At 33.6% G+C, this 26,507-nt stretch overlaps 2 protein-coding genes and 3 long non-coding RNA genes across 8 annotated transcripts; 2 read left to right on the top strand and 3 right to left on the bottom strand.

Moving 5' to 3' along the window:
• Positions 1–12,434, bottom strand: LOC114389667 (N-acylphosphatidylethanolamine synthase-like). 3 transcript variants are annotated; one of them, XM_028350396.1, is made up of 8 exons: positions 11,923–12,434; positions 11,716–11,843; positions 10,035–10,120; positions 8,002–8,139; positions 5,494–5,778; positions 4,855–4,941; positions 2,338–2,430; positions 21–356 (listed from the first exon to the last, which is right to left on the bottom strand). In XM_028350396.1, exons 1-6 carry the CDS (start codon positions 12,129–12,131, stop codon positions 4,906–4,908), a joined length of 882 nt encoding a protein of 293 aa, XP_028206197.1. In that variant the 5' UTR covers positions 12,132–12,434; the 3' UTR covers positions 21–356; positions 2,338–2,430; positions 4,855–4,905. The 3 variants fall into 3 exon arrangements, with proteins under 3 accessions (XP_028206196.1, XP_028206197.1, XP_028206195.1); XM_028350395.1 differs by having other exon boundaries at positions 1–356; positions 2,338–4,941; XM_028350394.1 differs by lacking the exons at positions 21–356; positions 2,338–2,430; positions 4,855–4,941 and having other exon boundaries at positions 5,025–5,778; positions 11,923–12,404.
• Positions 12,435–12,749: 315 nt separating this feature from the next.
• Positions 12,750–13,416, bottom strand: LOC114390344. Its single transcript, XR_003661883.1, has 3 exons — positions 13,322–13,416; positions 13,161–13,211; positions 12,750–12,977 (listed from the first exon to the last, which is right to left on the bottom strand). It is a non-coding gene; the product is annotated as an uncharacterized LOC114390344 (long non-coding RNA).
• Positions 13,417–20,205: 6,789 nt separating this feature from the next.
• On the top strand, positions 20,206–21,298 carry LOC114389875 (protein ALP1-like). Its single transcript, XM_028350591.1, has 3 exons — positions 20,206–20,286; positions 20,365–20,590; positions 20,669–21,298. The coding sequence occupies exons 1-3, from the start codon at positions 20,206–20,208 to the stop codon at positions 21,103–21,105; spliced, it is 744 nt and encodes a 247-aa protein (XP_028206392.1). The 3' UTR covers positions 21,106–21,298.
• Positions 21,299–21,834: 536 nt separating this feature from the next.
• Positions 21,835–22,702, top strand: LOC114390069. The gene is made up of 2 exons (XR_003661819.1): positions 21,835–22,359; positions 22,512–22,702. It is a non-coding gene; the product is annotated as an uncharacterized LOC114390069 (long non-coding RNA).
• Positions 22,703–23,230: 528 nt separating this feature from the next.
• LOC114389120 lies at positions 23,231–26,372 on the bottom strand. 2 transcript variants are annotated; one of them, XR_003661702.1, is made up of 7 exons: positions 26,170–26,372; positions 25,514–25,600; positions 25,356–25,434; positions 24,940–25,251; positions 24,328–24,375; positions 23,616–23,694; positions 23,232–23,515 (listed from the first exon to the last, which is right to left on the bottom strand). It is a non-coding gene; the product is annotated as an uncharacterized LOC114389120 (long non-coding RNA). The 2 variants fall into 2 exon arrangements; XR_003661701.1 differs by having other exon boundaries at positions 23,231–23,694.
• Positions 26,373–26,507: the final 135 nt, after the last annotated feature.

Here is a 26,507-nt window from a genome sequence, read left to right as displayed (position 1 = left end):
TATAATCTTTTTATCACACGTATGTAAAAAGTAAAAAAAAAAGAATGAATATACTTTATATTCTCTTTCCCGATTTCCCTTCTGTCCCTCAACTCTCCTCTTCAATCTTTTCTTCTCCTTCTCTTTGTGAAAATTGTATATATGTGTATGGACTAACAAACAGTAGACAGAATTAAAAAAGAAAAATTGATTATAACTCAGCTATTGATATTGCACTATTCCATTTATATTTCCGTAATTCCGTTGACGGATATATATTTTATCTTGTGCAGCAAACTTGTTTCTCCGGCCGTTAAAATTCCGGAATGCTAATGCTTCATCATTGAATTATAAGCATGGCAGACCCCGTTATCAGCCTGCCAATAGACAGTAATTCAGTATCATTTAAGAATTTTAATTATTTGTTAAAAAAATAATTTTGATAATTTGTTAATTAAAAAGTAATTGTATATATGTCATTGATATGAGTGAAACTAAATTTGAACCTCTTAACCAAAATCTCAAAGTTATATTATTTTTGTCTCTTAACCAAAATCTCAAAGTCATATTATTTTTGTAGATGTAAAAAGAAACATAATTAAAAGAAAGATCCTATTGGTTAAGGGAAATTAACTCAGTTAATTGAATATGATGAATAAATTATTATAAATCATCTAATACTATTTTGATTCTTATGAATAAAATAATATCTTATTAAAAGTTCAATAGAAATTAATCATTTACTATATACTCTACACTAATATTTACATACCATTAGTCACTTTTGCTCCTCTAACACAGAAGTGAAAAGGAGATGGGGTATGATGATTTGGAGTTAGAATCTAATGAGGACAGAGAAGGTACCCGGTACAGGAGATACACCATAGTAATTTGTGAGTAAGATTAATCTAAAGGTAAAAAATATTATACACTATACACAAATTCTCATACTTGACCATGGTCGCCTGTGCCTATTTTTAAATATAAGACATCATTGAACTTACATGTTCGAACACATGATGTGGGACTATGTTTTCACACAAGGCACATGATGTGGGACTATGTTTTCACACAAGGCACAGTGACTCTTTCCCAACATTATACTGGTGTAGGACTAAATGACTAATTCCCAATAATACCTTGCCATTTCAATGTGGAACTATTTCACAATAACTTTGCATATTGAAACCAGGCGACCAGTATAATGTTGGGAAAGAGTCACTGTGCCTTGTGTGAAAACTTAGTCCCACATTATCTGTTTGAAAACATTAGTTCAATGAAGTCTTATATTAAAAACTATTCACCCCAGTGAACAAAGAGTCCCACTTCGCTTCTTATAAAAACACAACTATGTAAGCTCCATTACAGATGACATGTAGCAGCAATGCGCCGGGTAAAGGAGTCTAAGGTTTAACCGGACTTGAATTCCGGTATAATTTGTTGGACAATTTTTAACAAGGTTATCAGACTCACGATTCTACGTAGAATTGTGGAGACTGTGTAAACTCGACTCGTAAAATCGTAAGAGTTTACTCAAATAAAAAAAATATTAATATTCTTTTATATAAAATCATAAATAAATATTTCAACCCTAAAATAAATGAAAATAATAAACTTTAACAATAATTCAATAATTTGATCCAAGAATGACAAAACAAAAAGGATTCTACCTTAAAGTGGTACATAAAAAACATGTTTATAAACTTATGAACCTATAAAAGGAAGCTAGAAAAGGAAGCTTTTGATTTTCAAATTTCAGGTCATGATTTCATTCAGAAGTTGGAAAATGAAAACTAGAAAAGGAAGCAAGCTCGTATATAAAAATAATTAGACTTCAAAATTGTCAAAATAAAATAAAAATACAAGTGTGTTCCAGCTTGTATTGAATGACCTTAAGTAAAATAAAAATACAAGCTTCTATCTCCAAGCAGATTTTTTTGAACAAACAAAACATAATTTTTTTTATCCCAACCTATATTTCTAGTTTCAGCCACATGCTACCTTAACCACAATTGTGTTCCAGCTTCTATCTCCAAGCAGATTTTTTGTGTCAATGTAATGTTTTCAAACTTAAAGGGGGTTGGGAGTTTAATTTGTTCTTCAATCTTTTTCCTGAAGCTGGTGATTTTTGAAAAACTCACATAACTTGTATGACTTAATCTCAACCATTCATAGCAAAATCTAGTTGTGAATATCTATTTTTGTTGTTCTCACGTAAAAAAATAAAGTCCTATCTAGGGAAAAATGTAGTCTGTAGCACTACTAAAGCATAGCAAAAATCAAATTGCTCATTCCACAATTGTTGCCTGATAAAAGCAGCATCTAAAACAATTAAATACAAATAAAATTCTGACCCACCTTTCCTCGACAAACATGAAACACCAAGTAAAGCAGCTCTTCCTTTTTCCTGAAGCTGGTGATTTTGTGAGAAATTTCTTTAGTGCCTGCAATCTTATTACGTTTTTCTTTGCTGTTATATAGCTGTAAGGAATTTCAATGATAGTTGCCACAATAGCATAAAATTCATTTCAGGGTGAAATAGATGGCTTCCTAATAAGTCTTTCATGTTTTCAGATAATTGAGTGTAGAAGAGTGCTGAAATGGACATATGCATATGGGTTCTATTTGCCGGAGCATAAGCATGCAAAAAAGCAGTTCTTTGAGTACTTACAAGGTTTTGTTTTTCAAATTGAATTTAATTATAAATTTTTGTGGTGAGTCCTCTGTAAATAGTAATAAACTATAATTTGTTTTCTGGTGAAGCAGAATCTGGTCTGGAGAGACTTCATCTAAAGAATTCAATGACTTTCTTACAAAGCTAGCCGGATTGACAAGGTGTATATTACTCTTTTTCTTAATCATTTGCCTTGAACTCCATTTTAAGTTGATTTAATCATGATTTTTTTGGATTGGAGTTATGCTTCATTCATTTTCTGGTACATATGTTTTGGCAGTGTGACTAGAAACTACTTTGAGAATTTAGTAAGGGCATTAGAGAATGGTCTATCTGATGAGGGTAGTAATGGAGCTGCCTTCGGCAAAGCAACGACCTCAAAAGATGCTGCGGGGAGCAGTAAGGGGAGATCTGGAAGAGGAAAGGGAACTTTTCAAAGCAACATGTCCAACAAAATGAATGATGATAATCACACAAAAATCATTAAAATCGAATGCATCTAAGCAGTGGAAGATGTATAATCAACCAGTGGAAGATGCACAATTAAAATCGAATCACACAATCAACAAAGATGCACAATTAAAATCGAATCACACAAAAATCACTAAAATGCTCACTGTTAGGTCAACAGTAAAAAAACTAAAAACCCAAGACCTCACAGTGTAAGATGCACAATCAACCAGAGGCATCTAACAACTCATGAGAAGCCTTGTAGTTGCAGGGGAAGGGAACACCACGACACGAGTTAGGTCATGAAAGGAGAGGACTCAGGAGAAATTACCTAGGCGTCGTGACGTGAAGCAAAGCTTGGAGCACGAGTGAGGACCAACGAGGCAGCGATGACGACGGAGGACAGAGGACTAGTGACGACGAGGACCGCAACTGAGGGCCAGCAATGACAATGCGAGTGAGGGCTTTCAAAGCAGAACAACAATGAGTAACTCAGCTTCAGCACAACACGACCATTTAGTCACGACTCGCGAGTAAGGGAGCTCAACTTCAAAATGGCGCCGTTTCAAAAATTTCATAAACTCGTGGACTCGTCGCAGACTCGCGAGTCTACCTAAACTCGCCCGAGTCTGCGCTAAATCAGACGAGTCTACTCCGGTTTCGATTCTACTTCCGATTCAACTCGTCGATCCTTGGTGGAATCGTAAAATCATACGATTTCACGAGTTAAAGCGCGATTTTAACAACCATGGTTTTCAGCTTTGAACCGAACTTGTAACCGGTTAACGGTTTAACCGGTCGGTCCGGTTTTAATAATCTTGTTGGATACCCTTATAATTAGGCAATAATAAATTGATTGATGATTTAAGTAATATACACGCTTTTTCATGTGTTGTCTAAATATGGTGCAAACGAAATTGTTATAAACATTATTATCCGAATAGGATGTCATCACTCCTTTAACACACCACCTTTTCATTTTTTTTTCACCTTCAAATCTTCAATAAATTAAGGCTAACCCACCTTTTGTAACTGTTTTGTACACAATGACATTACTTTCATATTGAAAAAGGGGCCGCATACATCAAGCATATAAAAAAATGCATTTCATACTTCTATTTTACTCTAATGGAATCCCAAGTTGACCCCACTAATAGAGTGAAACAAATTATTCAATGAGACCAGAATGTTCTCTTAATAATAAGAAATAACTAAGAAAGAAACTGTAAGATTCGCGAACAGTCCTCATTCTCATGATGCAATTATGGAATTGGAATACAATTTTCACCTTGCAACATCTTTTACTTTTGTAAGGTCATAGTTAATTACACGTAACTTTTTTTGAAGAAATAATTACACGTAATTTTCAAACCATATTTACATAACCTCTTGGAGGTCATAACTTCTTTTTATTATTATTATTTTTTATTGGAGCTTTTATTATTAAAGTTCAATTTGAATAAACTTCTTAATAAACACTTAATCAACCAGATAAAATGAGTTAAATTTTTCCCACAAGTTGAAGTCAATCAATACATCTCAACTTAGAAATTCTCTTTTTTGAGAGGAACTTAAAAATTCTCTCGTTTACTTTTTTCACAAATATAAAAAAAAAAATTGATTTGTTTTATCTCTTTATTTCATCTTATTTTCTTTTTCTATGAGGATTTGTCAAAAAATTTATCTAAGTTAAGCTAAATTACTGCAAATTTAATTTTCAAATGCAACCATTAGTATTAGATTTTCCGTACCTGATGGCCCTTTTCCTATTTCTTCTGCTAATAAAAATTGAATTTCTCTCACTAGGAATGATGCTGCCCCTTGTTTTCCGCTCTTTGCTGTAAATTTGTTAGCAAAAAAACAGAGGTTTGTTAGGGACCACAAAAGAATGGAGCAAACCAAATAGAACCAGCACCATGTGGACAAATGAACACGGATGATACGGCAGGCACATCATACGAAACCATGGATTAGGATATTGTACATTACACAGAAAGAAAGGAACAATGAGACCCACTTGAACTGTGTCCTCTCCTGAAATGCCACTTCCAGCTGCTTCTTTCTATCTATCCACTACTAAAATGCTAAGGATCAAAGCTCATGGATGTTACTAACCTTCCAAAGTTACTTATCAAGGACTGAAACTTTTATTTTTAAAATGGAACTTTGGATTTTGAAATACTTGCCCATCTAATAATTTTGGGGTGTAAGGGAGGAACCATCTTACCCTACAAAGCTAGTGTCTATTCTAACGAGTGACACTTGATTTTAAGAAGCCGAAGTTAAGATCTCTCACTCAACCATCAATTGCAACAACAAAGAATGAATACAACTAATCAACTCAAGATCTAAAACACCTTAATCTCTGACTTAGGTAGGTTTGAACCTACCCATGACTTCACAAAACTTTTACCAAAACACCTTAATCTCTCCATTGCAGCACGGATTTGCTCTGAAATTGCGGTGTAGAGACATCTTTGTGCTAATTCATCCAAACCATCAGGAGTGCTGGGCCATCCAATGGTAGGGAATGACTCATTACGAGACTGGGAAATAGCCTTTTGCCTCATTGCTGGAAGGTCGAATTCAATTGGATCACCAATAATTATGTCTATTTTCTTATTCCATAATGGTACAGGAGGTCGTCTACCAAACATGTATTTCTCTGGCATCACCTAGAAATATGAGCAAGCATCAATAACCGGAATAAGCTTACAACTTAAAACATCACTGTTCAATCATTACGCTAGCCAGAATTTTATAGATCAAAAACATGTACAAAGAAAACCATGAGGAAGCTTGCTCATTCACCATTAGGCATCTATAGCATTTATATTGGGACAAAAAAGAAAAAACAACAGTGATAGAAAACCAATCTCTTATGCAGTGTGTAATAAAAGAAATACAGAAAACAGTAAATCACTAGTAACAGTAAGGCATCAACCAACCAGAATAATGCAAATCCAGTCTCCCTTAATGCAGAGAAACTATTCAGTGTCTGCTGGCCAATATAATATTAAATTATAATAATTTATCAAATATTTAAGGACTACATAAATAATCATATTTTCATGACTTTAAGCATGGCTATCAATCTCAGATAATGGTGTAGTGGCGGGCCCAAAAAATGCTATTTTTCATGTATGACTCCAAAAGGCCAAGCTAGCATAGACAAGGGGAGGGTATGAATCCATACTAGCCCAGAATAGCGAGACCAAAAGGGGAATATGCCTTCCTTGCCCAGCCTCTGGATTTATACCAATGGTACATTTATGGCAATTTGAATCGAGAGAATAGCAAGTTGATTTAAGGCTAAAATGATGGGGATCATCGTGTTACTTCCCAAATTTTGCCTTTCCTTTATTGGTTAAGTGGACCTCGAGGTGACACTCAGACAGCTCAATGCAGCCTAGGTTCAAGCTCCTAAAGGGGCGTAGGAGCTTGATGTTTAGTACTTCAGCAAGCTGTAATTGGATGGCTCATACATATATAATTATAAATGCTCAAAATTAATGATTTTTTGGGGGAAGAATTGACGATAAAAAGGCATCTTATGCAAAACAAACATGTAAGTAACAAAGTCAAGGAAACAATATATCTTACGATCTCAAACATTCAATAAAAGTCTTAAAATTCAGTATCTTCAAGATAATCTTCTTTCTGGGTCACTATTATTATTCAGTGGCCAACACTGGAATGTTGCCAGAAACAGATTTAACAGAAACAATGTGGCCACAAACAGAGAGACACTGTCTGAACCCAAAAGAGAAGGTTGCAGTCACACAATGCTGAAGAGAAGGTTTCCAGTGATGGAGGGTTGGTGTGCTTCAGAGTTTAGAGTGGTGGGTGGGAAACAGAGACCACAATGGAGGGAAAGTGGGGAAAATTAGGATTCCCCCCTAAGATCTGAAAAGAGGGTGGAATTCCATTTTTACCTCTAAAATGACATTGAAACAGGACCAAAAGGAGGCTTTTCAGTTTCAGTTTCACCACCCATTGGCGTTGCACTGCTGTTGCATGTGAAAATCTGTGGTTTTGGCCACAATTTCAGATGCAAGCCAAAAACACTCTCCGAAAGAAGACCTGTAGCAGCCAAGGACCGCAGTATGTTGCTACCATAGTTATCAGACTCGGATCAACCTGGCCGGGCCAACCTGTTGGCCCGGGACTCAGGAGTTCCACCGATCTAAGGCGTGTGTCAAAACCGGCGTGCACATGACCCAATGTGACCCAATCAGACTCAGTGCGACTTGGCTTCGAACCGGTGACCAGGGTGACTCAATAGGTCATGCATGTTCGAGTTTTTTTTTTTTTTCTTTTTTCTTTTAACAGTTGAACAACATCACTCATATGAGAAAACTCAATTTATACCTTAGATTTGCTTACATTTTTTTACCAAACATAACTGCATCTTAGAATTTGAGATGATAAAGTTTTAGTCACTTTCAATTTTCCCTTGGCTAATTTGTGTGTGTATTAGATTATGTCTGACGGAGTACAACAATGATATTTTTAATAAATAGATGATGATAATATATTTTAAACAAAATTTTAAACAAGTTCATAATTATGCTTCTAAATATGTTGATTTTTGTTAAAGTTTAAATATTAAGTGAACAAGTTTACAGATTATGAAATTATTTTTATATTTTTTTAATATAGACGGGGTCATGCAGGTCAACTAGTGACCCCTGACCCAGTATCCCGACTGAGGCGATGACCAGTTCGAGTTTGATAACATTGGCTGCTACAGCACTACAATGCCACTATTGCATGTGATTAATAACTACAACTTTCCATAGCAAAGATCAATTGAAAGTGCTCCCAGTGGGTGAGAAAAAACAGCTAGAAGTATAGAATATAAAGCTTATAGGGAAAGCAGAGAAAAGCTGAATTACCTCGTGAAAACCATGATGGACAATTGGCAATACAATTGGAGTTATAGGTGCTCGAACAATTAGGCTAGCAGTTCCCCATTTCAACCGCCTTATAGGCACATCTTCTTGATACACTTTTCCTTCTGGAAAAGTATGAAGCTGCCATAACAAATTCAGAAATGATATATCAGTTCTACTTTACTAGTAATAAAGAATTTTCATTTGGGCAATAAAACACCGTTTGGCAGCATCTATCTAATTAAAGCACCAGCTTTTAGAGAATTTCTGAAACTAGTTCTCTGATGGCTGTGGTATACCAATTTACTGTATCGATTGACCTTCATAAAAATTGAATAAAGATTAAGTGTAAAAGGCTCTGTTGATCATTGATTCTTTTTCTTTTTTTTGCACAAATAGGAAAGAAAGCTTATGTTTAATTTGGCCCAAAGGAAAATGTTTAATAATAAATGCTTTCCCTAAATCAGAGGCACATACATCTTTTTAATTTGGCAATTTTCTTGTCATAAAAACAAACCCATTTTAAACTCTGCTTACCCAGTGATGCAAGGGAAAGACCATATTCAATTAAATAAAAAGAAAATTAAAACATCCATCAACCAGCATTAATTTATTGTGACCCACTTAGAAATTCAAGTAACTAGAAATTCTTCTCCCTTCTTACTCCTCCATCCCTCATTCAATTCAGCTCAAAAATCCAAATTTTATCAAGCATGGCTTGGAAATAAATAAAACAAATTGCAGTCTAGAGCATATTTTATGTGCAACAGCAGAGAATGGTTGCTGAAGCTTTGGTGATCTAGGAATCACCAGTGAGAAGTGGGTTTGGTTTAAGATTTGATCTTCAATGAAAAAACTGAAAAATTCACTATAAAATAATCATAGAAAATAAAAAATGAAAAGTGCTTCCCAATCCAAAGAACACCTAAGCAACCTTAGAATCAGTTCCAAACTACTAAATCAATATCATGAATAAACCAATTTCTACCCTCCATATACACCTGTTGTAGGCAACATTAATTTCTTGTACATTGAAATTACAAGTTGCAGCTATGAATATGATTGTGGTTGGGTAACTAAATTGCAGGCAAAAGCAAGCTGCAATTGTGGATTGACTGTGGCTGTATCATGTGATACAGTCCACATTTAAAACTTAGACTTGCCCATTTGAAGCAAGGATATTTCACCACAAAACCAAAACTACCTAAATAAACTATCCTAGCATTTTGTTCTGAAATGTTTAGAAGTCACTAGTAAAAGGAAGATGAATCACAAGTCACAACCATGATCCATCATGCAACTGAATAATTCATAGGAAGATGATAGGAACCCAACAGCGAAGAGTAAAGACAGACTGATATTTTGTTGTATTTTATGTAAGCTTCAAAGCATAAAAGGGTAAAGGCATGGTTATCAATAGTGGAAGGCCAAACCTCCGCCATATAAACAAGCCATTGTAGCCTATGGGGCTTTCATAGCTGGCCTCCACAAACTGCTTATGACAGAGCTGCAGAGGGGTTGGAAAACACAACATTATAGTGTAATGGTGGTGCTATGGCAATTATTTAAGAAGGAAAAAGAACAGAGAGGTACAAGATGGCTACTTGCTCACACTTCCCCAGAGTAAAGCTCCTACAGAAAATACTCCTCTTCCCTTAGCATATAACTGAATGAGAGAATAATCATTTATGCCCTTTCTCCTCTAACTAATCTCCCTATATAGTCTTCCCATTCTGCTATGCCGTCTCAATCCCTTTGTTTGGCATTCTGTGTATACCATCCAAATATTTGGCCCATGAGATAATGGGTCTACCATTTGTCATTCAGGATCATGTTTCATATTTGGATTTACAGTAACTTGGAAAGTTTGTAACCCATTTAACATCAACATCCAAGAAAAAACAAGAACAAATATATTCCTAACTATACTAGAAGGTCATTATAATCATCACTTTAACATAAACTACCCAAAATATTATAAAAAAAGAGTTAAGCTTGTATGAGGGGAAAAAGTATTAAACGTTACATATAGATACCCATTCTCCATCTTTTAAGCGCTCAAGAGCTTCAATCATGTGCTCTTGATAAATTCCACCACCTCTTGTAATAGGTATGCATTTCCCTGTGCAAGTTACCATTTTAGAAACAACAGTACTCTGTAAAAACAACTAGAAAAGCTTTTCAGCATATTTTGATGCATATATTAATAAACTTCAACCCAATCATATGAAATAGACAGCAGTAAAGCATCACAGTAAGTATTAACCTTCCGATTCAAACATTGTTAGCCTAGTGAAGTGAAATGGGTTTAATTCAATGCTACTGAACTATAGACAAAGACAACACACAAAAGGACTTCATCCAAATCACCACAATGTAATACATTCATTGAAGAAAGGCCTTGATAGTTGATAAACAGATTTGTTATATTCAATGACATTTTTGCCAATTCTGTTTTTCTTTTTTCTTTTTTTGATTCAGAATTAAATTTTGGGAGTCGAAAGGATACTAAAGTGCTTCAGCTGCAAATTTCCTTTTCAACAACTTTTAAGCAACAGATCTGTTGTGTTAAAGTATTGTCCCAAGATGAAAAGAAACAAGATGAGGGATCTATGTCTCATCTCAATTACACAACAGAAAATATTTTTCATATTGAAAGTAAAAATTAGAAGGATTTACTGTTAGCCCAATTATTGTAATTACATAAAGGCTATACAACATACAATGACTTAAATATGTTTTTGGTCCCAGTAAGTTAGTGTTTTTCATTTTTGGTCCCTCTAAGTTCATTTTTCTAATTTTAGTCCTTGTAAGTTGGCATTTTTCTATTTTTGATCCCTGTAAGATATTTTGCTCATTTTTATTCCATGTAAATTTGCGTTTTTCCAATTTTAGTTCTCTTTAAGATACTGATTTTTCAATTTATAGTCCCCGTAAGTTTGTGATTACAGGGACCAAAATTGGAAAAATACAAACTTACATGAACTAAAAATGAGCAAAATATCTTACAGGACCAAAATTGAAAAGGCGCAAATTTACAGGGACTAAAATTAGAAAAATGAACTTACATACACCAAAAAAGAAAAAATGCTAACTTAGGGGGATCAAAAAAATATTTAAGCCACATACAATTACCCTATTTACATTCTTTCATCTCTAAGGGTGTGTATCTCTCTGTCAAACTTATAAAGGTACAGGGTTGTTCTTTTGACTCATTTTCTTGTCACTTTTCCTTGTTTCCTCTGTTGTTTTGTTTAGGGAATTCCTGATCCTCCAGTCTTGTACGCTCCCTTTTCTTAATTAATGCTTCTATCATTGGTCTAAAAGAAAAAAATAAGATGACAACACAAACAATACCCAACCATTATTTTCTGGTCTTTGTAAGCTCATCAACAGTGTCACAAAAACAAAAGAAAAACTTCTCAGTTTAAAGCACAAAATGTTATTTGAATCGTCCCTTTTCGATGTTCTTCATAATCGAGAATTCTCCAACACCCCTCTTACACACACTGCATTGCACGTACACGGCTACTCCACTAGGTTCACGGAAGACACTGACACACCTAATTGCTCAGTACAAATGTAACAACAACAAAACAGTACTACTACACATGAGCAATCAAATCCAATCTAACACAGTTGAAACCATTTAACAGGTTGTCGATTACCACATGTTATCACAAAAACACAATAAATAGCAATTGAAATCAAACTTACCGACCCGAAAAATATAGGAATAGAGGGCATTCTTGAAGCATATATCTTCGGCAGCGAAAACCCACCGAGCTAACTTGGTGTCGAAGATGGGAAAACCCTTGAATCCCCACATAACCGGATCATCCAAACTGCACCATTTTTTACATTCACAAATAAACAAAAACAAAAGAAAAAAAAAGAAAAAAGAAAGAGAGTGTGAGTGCTGACGTGGACATGTGATTGCTAACGTTAATGAGGGGGACGCAGTGGGGTCTGGAGCGGACGAGGCGGAGGAGAGTGTCGGCGTTGTGAACGGCGGCGGTGTTGAGAAGAGACGACACCGTTTTGGCGAAGGCGCCCACCGCCGCGATCACGACCTTTCTCGAAATGCCGCGGAGGTGCTCCGCCCTCGCCGCCCACTCCATCGTCCGTGACATTGCCGCCGCCGCCACGGAAGAGAGAGAAATTCAACAAACAAATTCTGATTTTCGTTGCGTTGGTTAAATAAGAATTGGGCCAATGACTCTGAGTCTGATGTTTTGAAAGCTTGCTCTCGCTCCACCTTACTTCTACTTCCTGTTCTTCATAAAAGCAGTCACAGAAATATTTGTCAAGATTGCGACAGATTAACAACCCTGCATAGCAATGATATATCTTTATGTTTGAACTAGTTAGCAACCGTGAAATGCATATTTTTTTTAGAATACAAATATCTCAATCTAAGGTAATTATGTTAAAGTCGATATAATTATTATAGGTATTTTTAACGTAACTGTAAGTTGAATTCAGGACATTTAATCAGGAGGGAACAACCCATGCTAGTTGAAATGTATCTGACTTTCATTTCAAATCAAACTTAACTTATATAAGTCATTATTTTTTATATGTAAACTAGTTTGCAACAGTGCACATGCACGGGTTATTTGCTAAGTGAGTTTGCAAACCTTGATTAAAAGTAAAATAAAGTTAAAGTCAAATACACAAATAAAGTATTAAAAGTAAAATAAAGTTAAAGTCAAATACACAAATAAAGTATAGAGTATAGACCAACATAATATCATTAATATTTATAGGTATTTGTTTGCCGAAATTACATCACCAAGATTTTTTTTTTTCAAAATCCGAAAGGCTAGGAGGCTCGCAAAGATGTCCCCAACTGTGAGACTCGGCAGAGTAAACATTAAGCCTAGAGCAACAATGGCTCCAATGAACAGAAATAATTTGAGAAGACGATACATCAACCGAAAATCTGCACCGAATTACTTTCTACCCATGGATACAATCTGCAATTTCAGATGCCACTAATTAATAAAATCATTATCAAGCACAAGCAGAAAGATCAAACTTTTTTTAATCACCGAATTAAGGATAACCATGACAACATAAACCTGAAGAGAAAATGTATGTCAGGAAACTATTATCTACATATACAGTGATTTCTGTTATTTCTTCTCTTTTCTTTATACCTGTAGTAGATTGATCACCCAATATACTCCAGAGCAAGTTGTTGTGTAATTCTGTTCCAAAATAGAGGCATATATCATCATCATATTATGTTGACCAGTGACCACAAATGCAAGAAATGAAAAACTCAAATTGTGAGTAGAACAGCTCATAGGATACCAACTTTTCCAATCTCTAATGCAAGTATCATGATCCAGACAGCGAAAAGAAGTCCAAGTTCATTCCAATGAATATTCTCAATGACAAAAACCTGCATGATAGTTTTAGATTTCATTAGAAAATATAGATGTTGGGTACATAAATGGAAGCAACTGTTTGTATTTTGTTCTACTTTTTTCGTGGATTGATTGGTATTGTCCTTGACCGAGTCTCCTGTCTGATTAGATTGAAAATTAGCACATGTTTGATAAACCCTGTATCTCTATACAAAAGGCTAGAATTGAAATAACATCAAATCACTTACCATCTATTAGTGTCAGATTAAAAAAAAAATCAGTGGAGGCAAAAAACTATAATTTAATATTGTTTCAGACGAAAAAAATAATACAATTTTTTATTAAAAAAGTATTAGACAAATTGAAAATATAAAAGTTAAAAGGATAAAATGGACAAAATTAATATCAATTTATTTTTTCTTTTACCTTTTATAATTTCTCATATTTTTTGAGGATAAAATCTATTTTTAATGGGATAAAAAATATTTATTTAATATATTCAAGTAAAAAAATTTACTTTGTAAGGACAATTGTTGAGCTGTTATACATGTAGATTCACCCCTGCCATCAATCTGTGAATTCTTCTTAGCTTCCTGGAATTATAACATCCATGCATAAAAAACCAAAGTACCAAAATGCATAACTTAAAAAGAAATTTAACATATAAAAGAGGAGTCATGTTTAAGCAACCTTCGCCATAAGGGTTTCTTGTTTCCATGTGTCAACACCCTTAAAGAAGGAATTCACTGAAATTCTTGTTTCACATTCAAATTACATCAAAGGATAGGCAAAGAAAATAAATTATAGAGCTAAGATTGACTCAATTTTTTAAAAACTTTTATGTGTTTGGATGGGGAAATTTAACTAAGTAAAGTATTTCAACAAAGATATTAAATTGCCTTTTAATAATGTAATATGTTTGGATGGGGTATTTTAAAAGTAATTAAAATGCTGTCATTTTTAAAAGTATTTTCATATGCTAATTTCAGAGAATTTGAAATTCTCATTAAAAAGCAAAGAATTTAAAATTCTCCGTAACCCTCACACCACACGCTACGAACCTCTCTCTCTCATCGAACGCACGAGCTCTCTCCCTCATCGCACGCACGAGCTCTCTCCCTCTCAGCACACCACTCTCTCTCTCTCTTTCCCTCTTAGCAGCTTCCCTCTCCGTGGCATTTCTTCTTTTCACTGGTAAGTTCCTCTCTCCCTCACTCATCTCTGTATTTTTTTTCTTTTTTCAAGTTTATGTTTGTTTGATTTTGATTTCATTTTTGTAGTTATAAGGGTTGCTTGATTTTTTTGATTTATGTTTCATTTTCTATGAGATTGAAAGCCTATATTGAAACTTCTCTGGATCTGTTTGTTTTATGAAGCATCTCTGGATCTGTTTGTTTTATGAAGCAAACCACTGCCACCAACTCTGGATCTGTTTGTTTTATGAAGCATCTCTTCTTATCTAAACAATGATTTCATGATTGCAACTTCCATTTTATGCTGCCCATCATTATAATTATTTGCGTTATGGGCAGAACAGACCCTGTTGCTACCATGGATTGCAGACATGGGGTAAAAGACAAGGAGGAATTATTCCTCTGGTTCCAAGGTTCCACTTCTCTGTCATCAATGATTTATTCCTGTAAGCTTTGTTTGAGTTGAGTCCTTCATTGGCTGAAAGCTCTACCTTAGATGTGTCTTTTCCCCCATGTCTATTCTCTTCAGAGAATTCAACTACTTTAGGAAGCAAATAGTCCTTCTCATTGTGGTTAAGATCCTTATTTCCCTCAGTCTGGTTTCTTGTTGTTGCTTCTTCAAGCAACTTAGATAACTACTCCATCTTGTTAATAGATAGAAATTTCCTAGATCTAGTTGAAGTTCAACATTTTCTTAAAAAACATTCTGAGACTCTACTTTAACTTCACACCCTTAGCCCTTCTTTAAGGGCTTGAGGTATTTAATTGCATTGAGTACTGTTTGTATTAAATTGTCTTTATAGATGGATGAGCTAGGAGAAGAGAGAAACCTTGAATTGTTTAGATGGAGAAAAAGATGTTGAATAGGCATCAGCTAAAAAAAAGAAAAATCCATTGATAGAGTTGATGTACACTCTACTTTAGAAAGAAACCAAAATAGTACTATCTAGTTAAAAGATAATTTCATAGATTCTGAGGAGCAACTAATCCACACTTTTGGTTGACAAAATCATTAAAACCACTAAAACTGTAACCTATATGCATAACAAATATATTCCACATTGTATACAATTAAAAAGATGGTCATCCCCAAATTAATCTATTGGAAGCTTTTTGCTTATTCTTATTTCCTAATTATAATCCCACCCATGACTATCTCAGGGCTTCTGTTGCCATTAATAAATCTGCAATGCTATAAAGGTAGCGTGAGCATCTTACTCAAATATGATGGTATTTACTTGTTGATTCTGTATTTTTAGGAATAGTAAAAAGACATGATGATTTGGAATTAAAATTTATCCACCAAAATATGTTAGTAAATAATACATCCTTTGATTTTTAGAAGAAATTAGCATTACTGCAATAAATCTTTAGATATCTGTAGCAAACTAATGATACTATTATTGAGGCATAACTATGGGCATAACAAGTTCTGCCTGGCCCAAGACTGCAATTGAAAATTATTTGCAGTCAACTGATCAATTGCTCATTTTTGTCATGCCCAAAATGAATCTTTTGACCTCAATGAATGTGTCTTCTTGTTTCCTCAATATCCTCTCTCCTTGTACCCACGACTTGCAGGGGAAATGGACTGCTCCACTGACAAACCCTTCGATGGTTATACTTTCCAAGAAGAACTCTCTTTGGTGTTTGTTTGTCACAGTAATAGCTCCAGGGACTCCAAAATTCGAGTCCACAATGAATTCAGTTGTATAATTAACTCTCTCTGCTTTGACATTGGATTTCTTCGACCAGCTGCTTTGCTGCTCTTCTTTGGAGATTTCGTTTCTAAGTAGCAGAACCAATTCATTAAAATGATGGAAGAAAGAAATGGTCAATTTGTGACACCTAGCTAGCTAGCTAGGAAAAGAAAATTATTAATTAGAAAGGCTGGCTTACTTGGATCAATCTCGATGCTGATAAGCTCCAGCACAACATTTCTTGTTCCTATGCTATCATTGATGGCATCCAAATGCTTCAACATAGTCTCTTTGAAATCCTCTTTGATCTTATTCCTCACTGTCACCACAGCTCTGACCTTGAATTGCAATGGTTTCTTTGCATGCACTGTCAGTGTGGTCTTTATCAAATCCTCACTGGTTTTAGATGAATCTCAGAAGTCAGAACTATTTTCCGATCTACTCCTATAGACATTATATGGTATATTAGTAATGAAAGCACAAGAGCAACTAAGAACTTGTTACCATGGAAGCACATACCTTCAACCATCTCCAAGCAGTTTCACTGCCTTCATTGCTTATTCCTGCTAGTACATAAATAATATCTTGATCTGGAATCTAAGAAGAAATCAAATAAAAAAAGGTCAAACAGGAAGGAATTTCAGCTTCTTATAACAAGAAATTGCATAAGAAAATTATAATACCGCATCAGACAACAAAAGATTCAGAACTTCTATAACTACATTTGGATCTGCACTTGATGCTATAGAACCTGCATGAATTTATAACAACATTTAATCAAGTGACTTAGCGCTTTGGCTACTATAATGGGGATTATGGAATTTGAGAAGTTGCATTTAGTTTAAATGCTTGTGTCATACGTAATATTTTTCCCTTTCCTGCAATACATCAGTACTCCTATAGAAACTCAATAGGGATTCCAATCCAGTCCTATTTTCTGTGGTAGTATTCCTCATTACAGCTACATAAGCAACCTGAAAGTATTTTTCAAGTCTACATGTCAAAAATAAGTAGAATCAAAGCAATAAAGCAATGTCTTGTAAAAAAATTATGAATGTTACCCTTCTAATGTTGGCTGGAGGCAGAGAAGTATTTCTGCCATCTAACAAAATCTGAAAGCGGCGTAATGCTTCTTGCTGTGTTTTATCATGATCAAAGGTAGCCAAGGCTTGAAAAACTTCTCCTCTCAAGAGTGAAATAGAATGATCTTCTCCAGATATAGAATCCCAACCTAACTATCTGCACAAACAGTAAGTTTAAGCTAGTATGCCATTTTCCTCTAAGAAATATTAGAATTCTGTTGTTTGATCTATCAAAGAGTAATACTAGCTACCGTGATTACTCACAACACGACCCCAAAAAAAAACATTACTACTAATATGGGATTGTACTTAAATGACTAGTAAACAATGACATTCAAAGATCAGCAGAGCCAATCAATTTGGTGAGGCCAAATGTTATGGCCATAGCCATGCAACCTCCAACCAGAACCCTACGACAAGACCTTGTCACCGGAGTTTTTCCAAGAACTGCCCCTACTCCTCCAAACACCAACAATGCCAAGCTTTTCTATAAGCACTAATAGGAGAAGAAAATTAAAAAGAAAAAGCTTCTCCATAAGCTAATGAGTAGAAGTTTTCTGATATTACTTCTCCAAAAGCTAATTTTTAACCTATGCATAAACTAGTTTTAGTTTATGGAGAAGCTTATTTCATTTTTTCTTTTATTTTCTTCTCTCATAAGTATTTATGGAGAGATTTATCCAAACAAAAATACCATGAAGAACATAAAATTAGTCAGCTTAACCTCAAAAGTACAAAGAAGGTTAAGTCAATTCATAAACTATCATTATGTTGTAACACTTACAATTTGGAATTCATCTGATTTGCCTCCTGAACAAGATTGGAAAATGAAAGTAGCACAAACAGTAACGAATAGGTCATGCTACTATAGTGGAGAGAGGAAATTTTGATGGTCCCACAAATATAACAAGATATAAATATTAGATAAATTACTTGTTCCTTAATTTATTTACTGTGATAACAATTGAGGTTGGGTGCATGAGCAATGGAAGAGAAGGAACTAATAATTTCTTAATTAATTTTGGAGCAAAATCTATTAAATAAAAATGGACATCAAAAGTAAATGCCCCATTTATATATTTTTATATAGATATATAATTTTTACAATACAAAACCAATAAATTATAGTATAAATTCATTTATTTAATTAATTTCATAAAAAATTAAAATTAGAAGTAAAAAAATTTACAATTCTAATTTTTAGGATAAGATAATTATCTTCTAAAAATATGTACAGTAGCGAATTCTGAAATTCAATAAGAAAATTAAAAATCTTTTCATTTCATTTTATATTTATAAACTATTAAATTTTCAATTATCATCTAACTTATCCACTATTTTTAATTATTTTTTATCACTAATTTACAATTCTGGAATAACAAGTAACAATGTTAACTATTCAATTGGCAGATGTAGAGCTTTCTGCTAACTAGTAACAATGCTGGAATTTTCAGGTTTGCAATTGACAACTGCAAAACAAAAAAAGAATCAAATGAATGCAATGGAACTATCTACCTTTTTGTGATACCTGTTAATTGTTATTGTACTTAAATATTTTTTATTTATCTATATGTTTGAACTGTAATTTTGGAGTTGGGACCTTTTCCATCGGGTTATCGATTCCCTGATTTTCAAAATTACTCTTTTGTCCGTGTGTCATGTGCTGTTGTTCCCATTTCTTATGTGTATTTTATTTTATTTTTGTTTGTCCTGAATATGCTAATTTCTTATTTGCTTGTGTCCACTGTTCTATTGGATATCTACATGTTATATTATTTGAAAAAAATGTGCACGATCTCCTTTGTTTCACTCATGAAGTTAAAGGTTGAATTTCTTGTGCATGTGATGGTATCCTCTAATGGAATCTTTTTGCAGGGCCAGGATCTTGGTTTACTCCGCATGTCATTACGGTGAACGCTGGAGAGGTATCTAATTAATCTTACAAAATAATATGAAATGCGTGGGCTAAGTTGTTTTCATTGGAATGACTGTTGTGTGTTGTCTTTTATTTTCTACATAACTTATGTTCTCTTTTATTTACATTCCTTGATGCATGCTTCTTATTAATACTCCTATATTTTAATTGAAGTAGTAATTTGGTTTGCTTTGATAAATATTGTTGTTTGTGAACGTGATATTGTGATCCATTATATACTGTATTCATTTTCTCTGCCTTCCAATTATATACTGTATTATATTTGACAAAGGAAGCATTTAAGTTGTTAATTGATTAATATCTCAACCTTGTCTCCAAAATACTGTATTCATTTTCTCTGCCTTCCAATTATGCACGCTTTGTATTGCACTAGTATTATTGTTTTACATCTTTTACCTAGATATTTGTTTTAAATCTCCAAATAATATATACACATATTATCTTATATCATTATCATGCAGTTTGGATTGAGAAGAAATGGATCATAGCATAGTTGACACTGCAATGACTTCAAGAAAACGTAAAAGAGAAGAGTATAAGAAGATAATCTTATTAGCTGCTGCTTGTGTTGTTCATATGGTCATTGGTGTAGTGACATGGTATCATAATAACTATTTTGTTAAGGAACCAACCCGTAATTGGGAACTAGAACGTCACAGCTTCCTTAATCGTCTTTATAGAGGAACAAATAAAGATTGCATTGAACAATTGAGGCTTAGTAAAAATGCATTTTTTAACCTTTGTAGAATTTTACAAGAAAAGGGTGGATTAGTAAGAACAAGAAATGTTCCAACAACTGAAGTAGTAGCAATGTTTTTACATATCCTTGCTCACAACCTAAAATATAGGGTAGTGCAATTTAGTTATTGTAGATCTAAAGAAACCATAAGTAGGCAATTCAATGATGTCTTGAGAGCGATAATGAAAGTGAGCAAAGACTATTTGAATTTTCAACCCTGTACTTTAGAAGGTGCGGAAGCAAACAAGTGGAGATGGTTTGAGGTAAGTTTATCAATTGTTAGGAGAAATTAGTTAATTATAAAATTTTCTTAGAATCTAAAAAAATTGTCTTGTTTGTAGAGATGTATTGGAGCACTTGATGGGACTCATATTCCGGTTATAGTTTCTCCTGATGAGAGACCTAGATATCGTAATAGAAAGGGTGATGTCTCTACAAATGTGTTAGCTGCTTGTGGTCCAGATTTAAGGTTTATTTATGTGTTACCTGGGTGGGAAGGGTCTGCAGGAGATTCTCGAGTATTACGAGATGCATTACGTCGTCAAAACAAACTTGAAATTCCAACTGGTAATATTTCTTAGAAATAATCTTTTTCTTTTTTTTTGGTCTAGTTTAAGTCTATGTTTGTTATTCTAAACATTGTAGGTAAGTATTTTCTTGTGGATGCGGGATATACCAATGGTCCGGGATTTTTAGCACCATATCGAGGGACTAGATATCATCTCAATGAGTGGATTGGAAACACCCCTCAAAGTTATAAGGAGTTATTTAATCTTCGTCATGCAAGTGCCCGAAATGCAATAGAAAGGTCATTTGGGATCTTGAAAAAAAGATGGAGTATATTAAGAACTCCTTCATTTTTTGATATAAAGACACAAATAAGAATTATCAATGCTTGTTTTGTGTTACACAATTTCATAAGAGACGAACAACAAACTGATCAACTTTTAGAAGTTCAAGACTTAGAATTTTTATCTGTTGTTGATGAAGAGTTAGTCCATCAATCAAGGGAAGAAGTTCAAAATAATGTCATAGATGATATCACAACTATTCAAGCTACCGAGGATTGGACAAGATTTTGAGATACATTAGCTATGAATATGTTTGCTAACTATCAAGTTAGGAGAAACTTTGCTTAGGGATAGTTCTTTTTTAGATGTAATTTGCTATTGCTGACAAACTTTGTGTGCTTTGTTACTATTGTACTTTTCTATTGAAGATAGACTTTTATGTACTTTGCTATTGCATAAAAACTTTGCTTGAAATATTTTCTATGATTGTGCAGTGGACTAGTCAAATGAATAAAGTAGGTCATATCTACTATTTGTTATGTGCATGTTGAATAAGTGACATTAACTTCAATGGAGTCATCTAATGAAAAAATGACGGACAAAAGAAAAGTTTTAGGAAAAAATAATGAGGAAACAAGAAGTTATTTTACATGGAATTTGGAAATGGAACGTGTATTGGCTGATGTACTTAGAGATCAAAGGAATTTGGGCAACAAGGGTGACGGAGGTTGGAAAAGGTCAGCATTGAATGCTGCAGCCGCAGTGTTATCTACAAGCTTCAATGTTAATGTCACATCAGATAATGTCAAAAACCGTATCAAATTATGGAGATCGTGGTATGGTATTGTAAGTGACATCCTTGGCCAGAGTGGATTTGATTGGGATGGCACTAAGCACATGATCACAATTCAGAATGAAAATGCTTGGAATGAATATTGCACTGTAAGTATTCTTTAATATGTTGCTATTTGTTATTCAAAGTAGATTGGATTTGACTTTTTCTTTGTTTTCCAGTCACATAAATCGGCTAAACCGTTTCGATACAAGGTGCTTCAAAATTGGGATGATATAGTGGATTTGTGTGCTAAAGATAAAGCCACCGGTCATAGAGCTGAAACTGCTATGGATGCTGATGAAGCGACAAGTAGAGAAACAAATGAAGTGGAATTCATGGGGTTAGATGCTACTGCCATAGATTTAGAAGAACCAAGCTCTAATACAAAAGGAAAAAGACAAGGTTCGACTTCTTCTAGCACACATCCTCACAAGAGAAAGATGGGAGAAAAAGAAGGAATAGCAGCTTCTTTGGATAAAATGGCGAACTCTTTTAACTGAATGGTGGAAAAAATGGATGGTAAAGTTGATGATGAAGATATTCAAGAAGTATTACGTGAGGCAACTTTGATACCAGATCTTAATAGACAACAATGGGCTAAAGCTATTAAATGGTTAGCTGACGATCCAAAACAGTTAGCTATTGTGAAAGCCCTTCCAATTCACCAAAAGACAGATTATGTTTTAACACATCTTGGAGAATGAAACTTGGTGAGTAACCTTTTGTCTACATTTCCAATTTCAATTTTCAAATTATAAATTTGTGTCTTTTTTATGCCCAATTGAGCTCATATTTTCACTTTAGTTATTTGTCTTTCCTCTTGTGACTTATATTATCTTGTTTCTTCTCCCCTAAATGGCAGCATTGGATGTTAATTATTCAGGTTCCTCGACCTTTTACACTTGATGATGAATGAAGATTATGGAATGAAGAACGTTTTTTTTTTCAATTTGGACCTTGTAATTCTTGTTTAAGATCTTTGTTTGGAACTTGATTAATTAAGACCTTGTAATGCTTGTGTTGATTCGTGTTTATGCGTTAGTGCGTTATTAACAATTTGATGCGTTATTAACAATTTGAATTTTCTTCCCGTGCGAACAATGAAATTAATATCATTTGAATCTTGTACGAGATAATTGTCCTTAAATTACATAATTATTTAATTTTAATATGTTTTTTAAAATTATTGCAAGACTAGGTAATTAATTTTTTAAACAAGAATAAAGAATTACATATCATTCATCTTTTAATTTTGCAATATTGTTTAATCCAAGTTTTTTTGTGTTACTACAAAAATATTGTATAAGATTCAAAATTGTTTAGCATTAAAATTATTTTGATTATTTAATTATTAAGTATTAAAAAAATTATTATTATATATTTTATAACATTAAATTTATTTTAAATATTTAACTATTTAAAAAATGACTCATGTTTATTTTCATTAAATATTGAAATTTTAATTTTTAAATAAATATTTAAAAATGAAAATTTGAATTTCATTGAAATTGAATTACTTTATCCAAACAAGGAAATTAAAATAAAGAAATTGAAGAAATTGAATTGCCTCATCCAAACAAAATATTTACAAAATGAAAGGAATTTAAATCAAAGCAAGAATTTGAATTTCCTAAAAATCTTTAAATTTCTCATCCAAACACATAGTTAGGGAATTCTTAATTACCGGTGAAAAATATTATCAACAAAGTTGTTAGCATCCAGTCAGGAAAAATCACAATGAAAGAAACTCCAATACTGATTGCAAGCATCAACGTTGGTTGGAAAAGAAGAGCCAAGTCATAGTCACAAGTACAAAGCAAATAAGATGACTTTTAGCACTGGTCACATCTCAATCTAAGAACATTCCTTCATAACAGAGTGGAAGAAAACATGAATTGTTGTAACAAATCATAAAACCTAAGAACATTCCTTCATAACAAAAGAGCTTAACTTTATTCAAAGTTACCTGAATGAGACTACTGGGCCAACCTCCTGGCAGATTTCAATAAGTTGTTCCTCTGTGGCATCATACGGTATATTCCCAACTACAATAAAATCACAATTGTCATAATAACCCGGCAACCACCAATTTCACAATTTCCAATCTAATTGAAATCAAAATCATTTAAGGTTGCAACAACCATTGATGAAGGATTCCTCGAAAAGTTAAGGATTAGTAATCCTTTTGAAAATTAAAAATAAAAAGGATTCCATCTTATACACACCCAAGGAAAGTAATCAAAAAAGAAAGAAGAACTCATCCTCTTTCTTTCACGGTTTTGAATGAGAGAAAGAAGTGAGGAATTCTCTTTGGTACAATTGATAGCCACAATGAGGTCAAAATGAACGAATAACCCAATGCATAGTCATAGAAAATCAATCAGAAATCATAAGAGATCTATTCAAAAACCAGAGCTATAAATTGAATAAGAAATTGTAAAAATATCATGGACAACCTATCATAGAAATCAAAACAACAGAAATATTAGAAGCCTGGTCTCTTTAAAAGTTATACAACATATAGATCTTAGAACCAACATCAACATGAAGAATACAACATCAATTCAATTTGACCAGTCAAATCTACTGCCTCAGAAAACTAACAACATATGGCATGTCATGCACTACAAAATCGATAGATAGATCAAATCAAACATAGAGTTGAGAAGGTTTATTACCCCAACATTATTTGCCTCCCAGAGCTTGTGGACTCCATAATCAACAGCCTGCAACCAATAACGGGAATCTCAAATTAGTTGCAAAATCTTCTTCAGCCAAAGACCAACTCTCCTAGTTTTTTTTTATTCATTTATGGTCGTAGTTAATAGTACCTTCATAGTTCATACAACTAACTGGAAAAAATTAAAACTATTAAATTATTCATCACTATTAACGCTTAACATATTTTTATTACGCATAGTCATTTTGTGTTTAATTTGTATCTACCGATAGTGTAAAAGGTTTTTTTTTTTTAGGAATAGCAGTGTAAGAATTTTTATTATGTCAATGTCAATAAATATCACAAAGATGTCTCCAACTGTGAGACTCAGCAGAGTAAACATTAAGCCTAGAGCAACAATGGCTCCAATGAACAGAAAATGGAATATTTAGCTTAAGCAAGAAAAAGAACACAGAAGAGAGAAAAGGCTGAAATAGATAGGAAAAAATGGAATAAATATTGCTTTGGGAAATCCAAAAAAATTGTTTAAAGTAAGCCATTGTGTGATTATCCTTTTTCTAGGTGCAGTTATGTTATTCTCTACATTATTAAGAATCTGTTCTCATCTTACGTGTATTTGTTGATAAGGTGATAGATGAAGACACAGATTTCAAGCTTGGCAAGGTTCATTCTAGGACACATACGTGGTCCACTACCAAATCCAAGAAAGCTGAAAGGCCTCAAGGGTTCCTGCAATTGAATGAAAATATCAATTTTGTGATCCTTAGAAACATAGATGATTATTTATTAGAGTTTCTTGTCAGGAAGTAACTTGCATCAAATCTAGAGGGATCAAACTTTTCAGGATTTGAGAAAACTTCTGGGTCGTGGTGGATAGAAACAACATCTAGGTTGATGGACCAACCTTTTCTAACTTTATAACCTGCAAAGTTTAACAAATTTTTTTTAGTCTCTCATTCAAAGAACAATTTCAATAGGCAAACATTATATACCATAGTTGTCCATTTAATTTGTATTGCCATATACCATTAATTTCAAAATCCTGGGATGCCTTTCTTGAAAAGCAAGGTAGTATTGTGGCTCTACGAAGAGTTTCACTAATCACCTGAAATTTAAATGACCAATAATCTTGGTGAGCTGTGAAAACTTAAAAGTTACTGACAAACTAAAACATTGATGCTCACTTTGGCTGTGTACGGCATGTTATTAACTTCAGACCATGTAAGATTTGTTCCACTCTTTCTGTTTTCAATAATTCGTCTGTGTTCCTCCTGCAAAACATCACCATTAATTCATGAAGTTACATTTTAAAATCTTCAAACATGGAAAGGAGAAAGATTATAGTGTAATAAACTTAAAACCAAACTATTAAAATTAGAATTATAAAATGACGAAAAAAATGCGTAAATGAAAAGTTAATAAAATAACTAAATAAATTAAATATTTAAAAGATAAAAACAATGTCATACAACCACTTTAATTCATTGGGAAAAAAACTTGAGTATATACCACCACGGCTCCTCTCTCACTATCCCTTTGTGTGTGAGATATTAAGATCGAATGGAGCATAAGATGCAAGGTTGAATGTGATTATACTATTCTTATGATCCATCATAAAGAGAAAATTTTATTCCATATGCAGTGAAAAGTTGAATATCCATGAAATCCCATATAAATTGCATCCAAATGAATAGCAGAAACGAAATTAGTATGCAAACAAAATTCCCCAAAATCACTGGTTCTGTGATCAGTAATAAACACAAATAAAACCAACTGTCCAAAATCAAAACTTGAAAGAAAAACCAAAATCCCAATTGCAAGAAAGCGCCTATAAACACACCTCAAAAGGCCATGCATCAAACTCTGCCACTGATGCAGTGATATCGTCGTTTCTGCAAGACACACCAATCAAGCAAGAAAATTTCTTCAGTTTTCCCACTATCTCTGAGCAACCCAACATGCAGAACAACAAAAAGGATCAACTTTTACATGAAAATCATGTTGTGGACAACTAAGCATGTGGGAGAGAGTGTGAATAGGAACATCAAATTTACCTCTTAATCATTAAGGATAATATTTAAAATAGAAAAAACAAAAGGGAGTCTCTGCAATCAGCACAAGTCCAAGTGACAATAAAATAAAATAAAATTCATGCTGGGTAAGAAACAAAGCCTGGTT

This window comes from Glycine soja, chromosome 16, assembly GCF_004193775.1.
Source record: "Glycine soja cultivar W05 chromosome 16, ASM419377v2, whole genome shotgun sequence".
Taxonomy (NCBI): domain Eukaryota; kingdom Viridiplantae; phylum Streptophyta; class Magnoliopsida; order Fabales; family Fabaceae; genus Glycine; species Glycine soja.
Note: the sequence above shows the minus strand (reverse complement) of the source record. Positions and strands in the feature narration are given on the sequence as shown.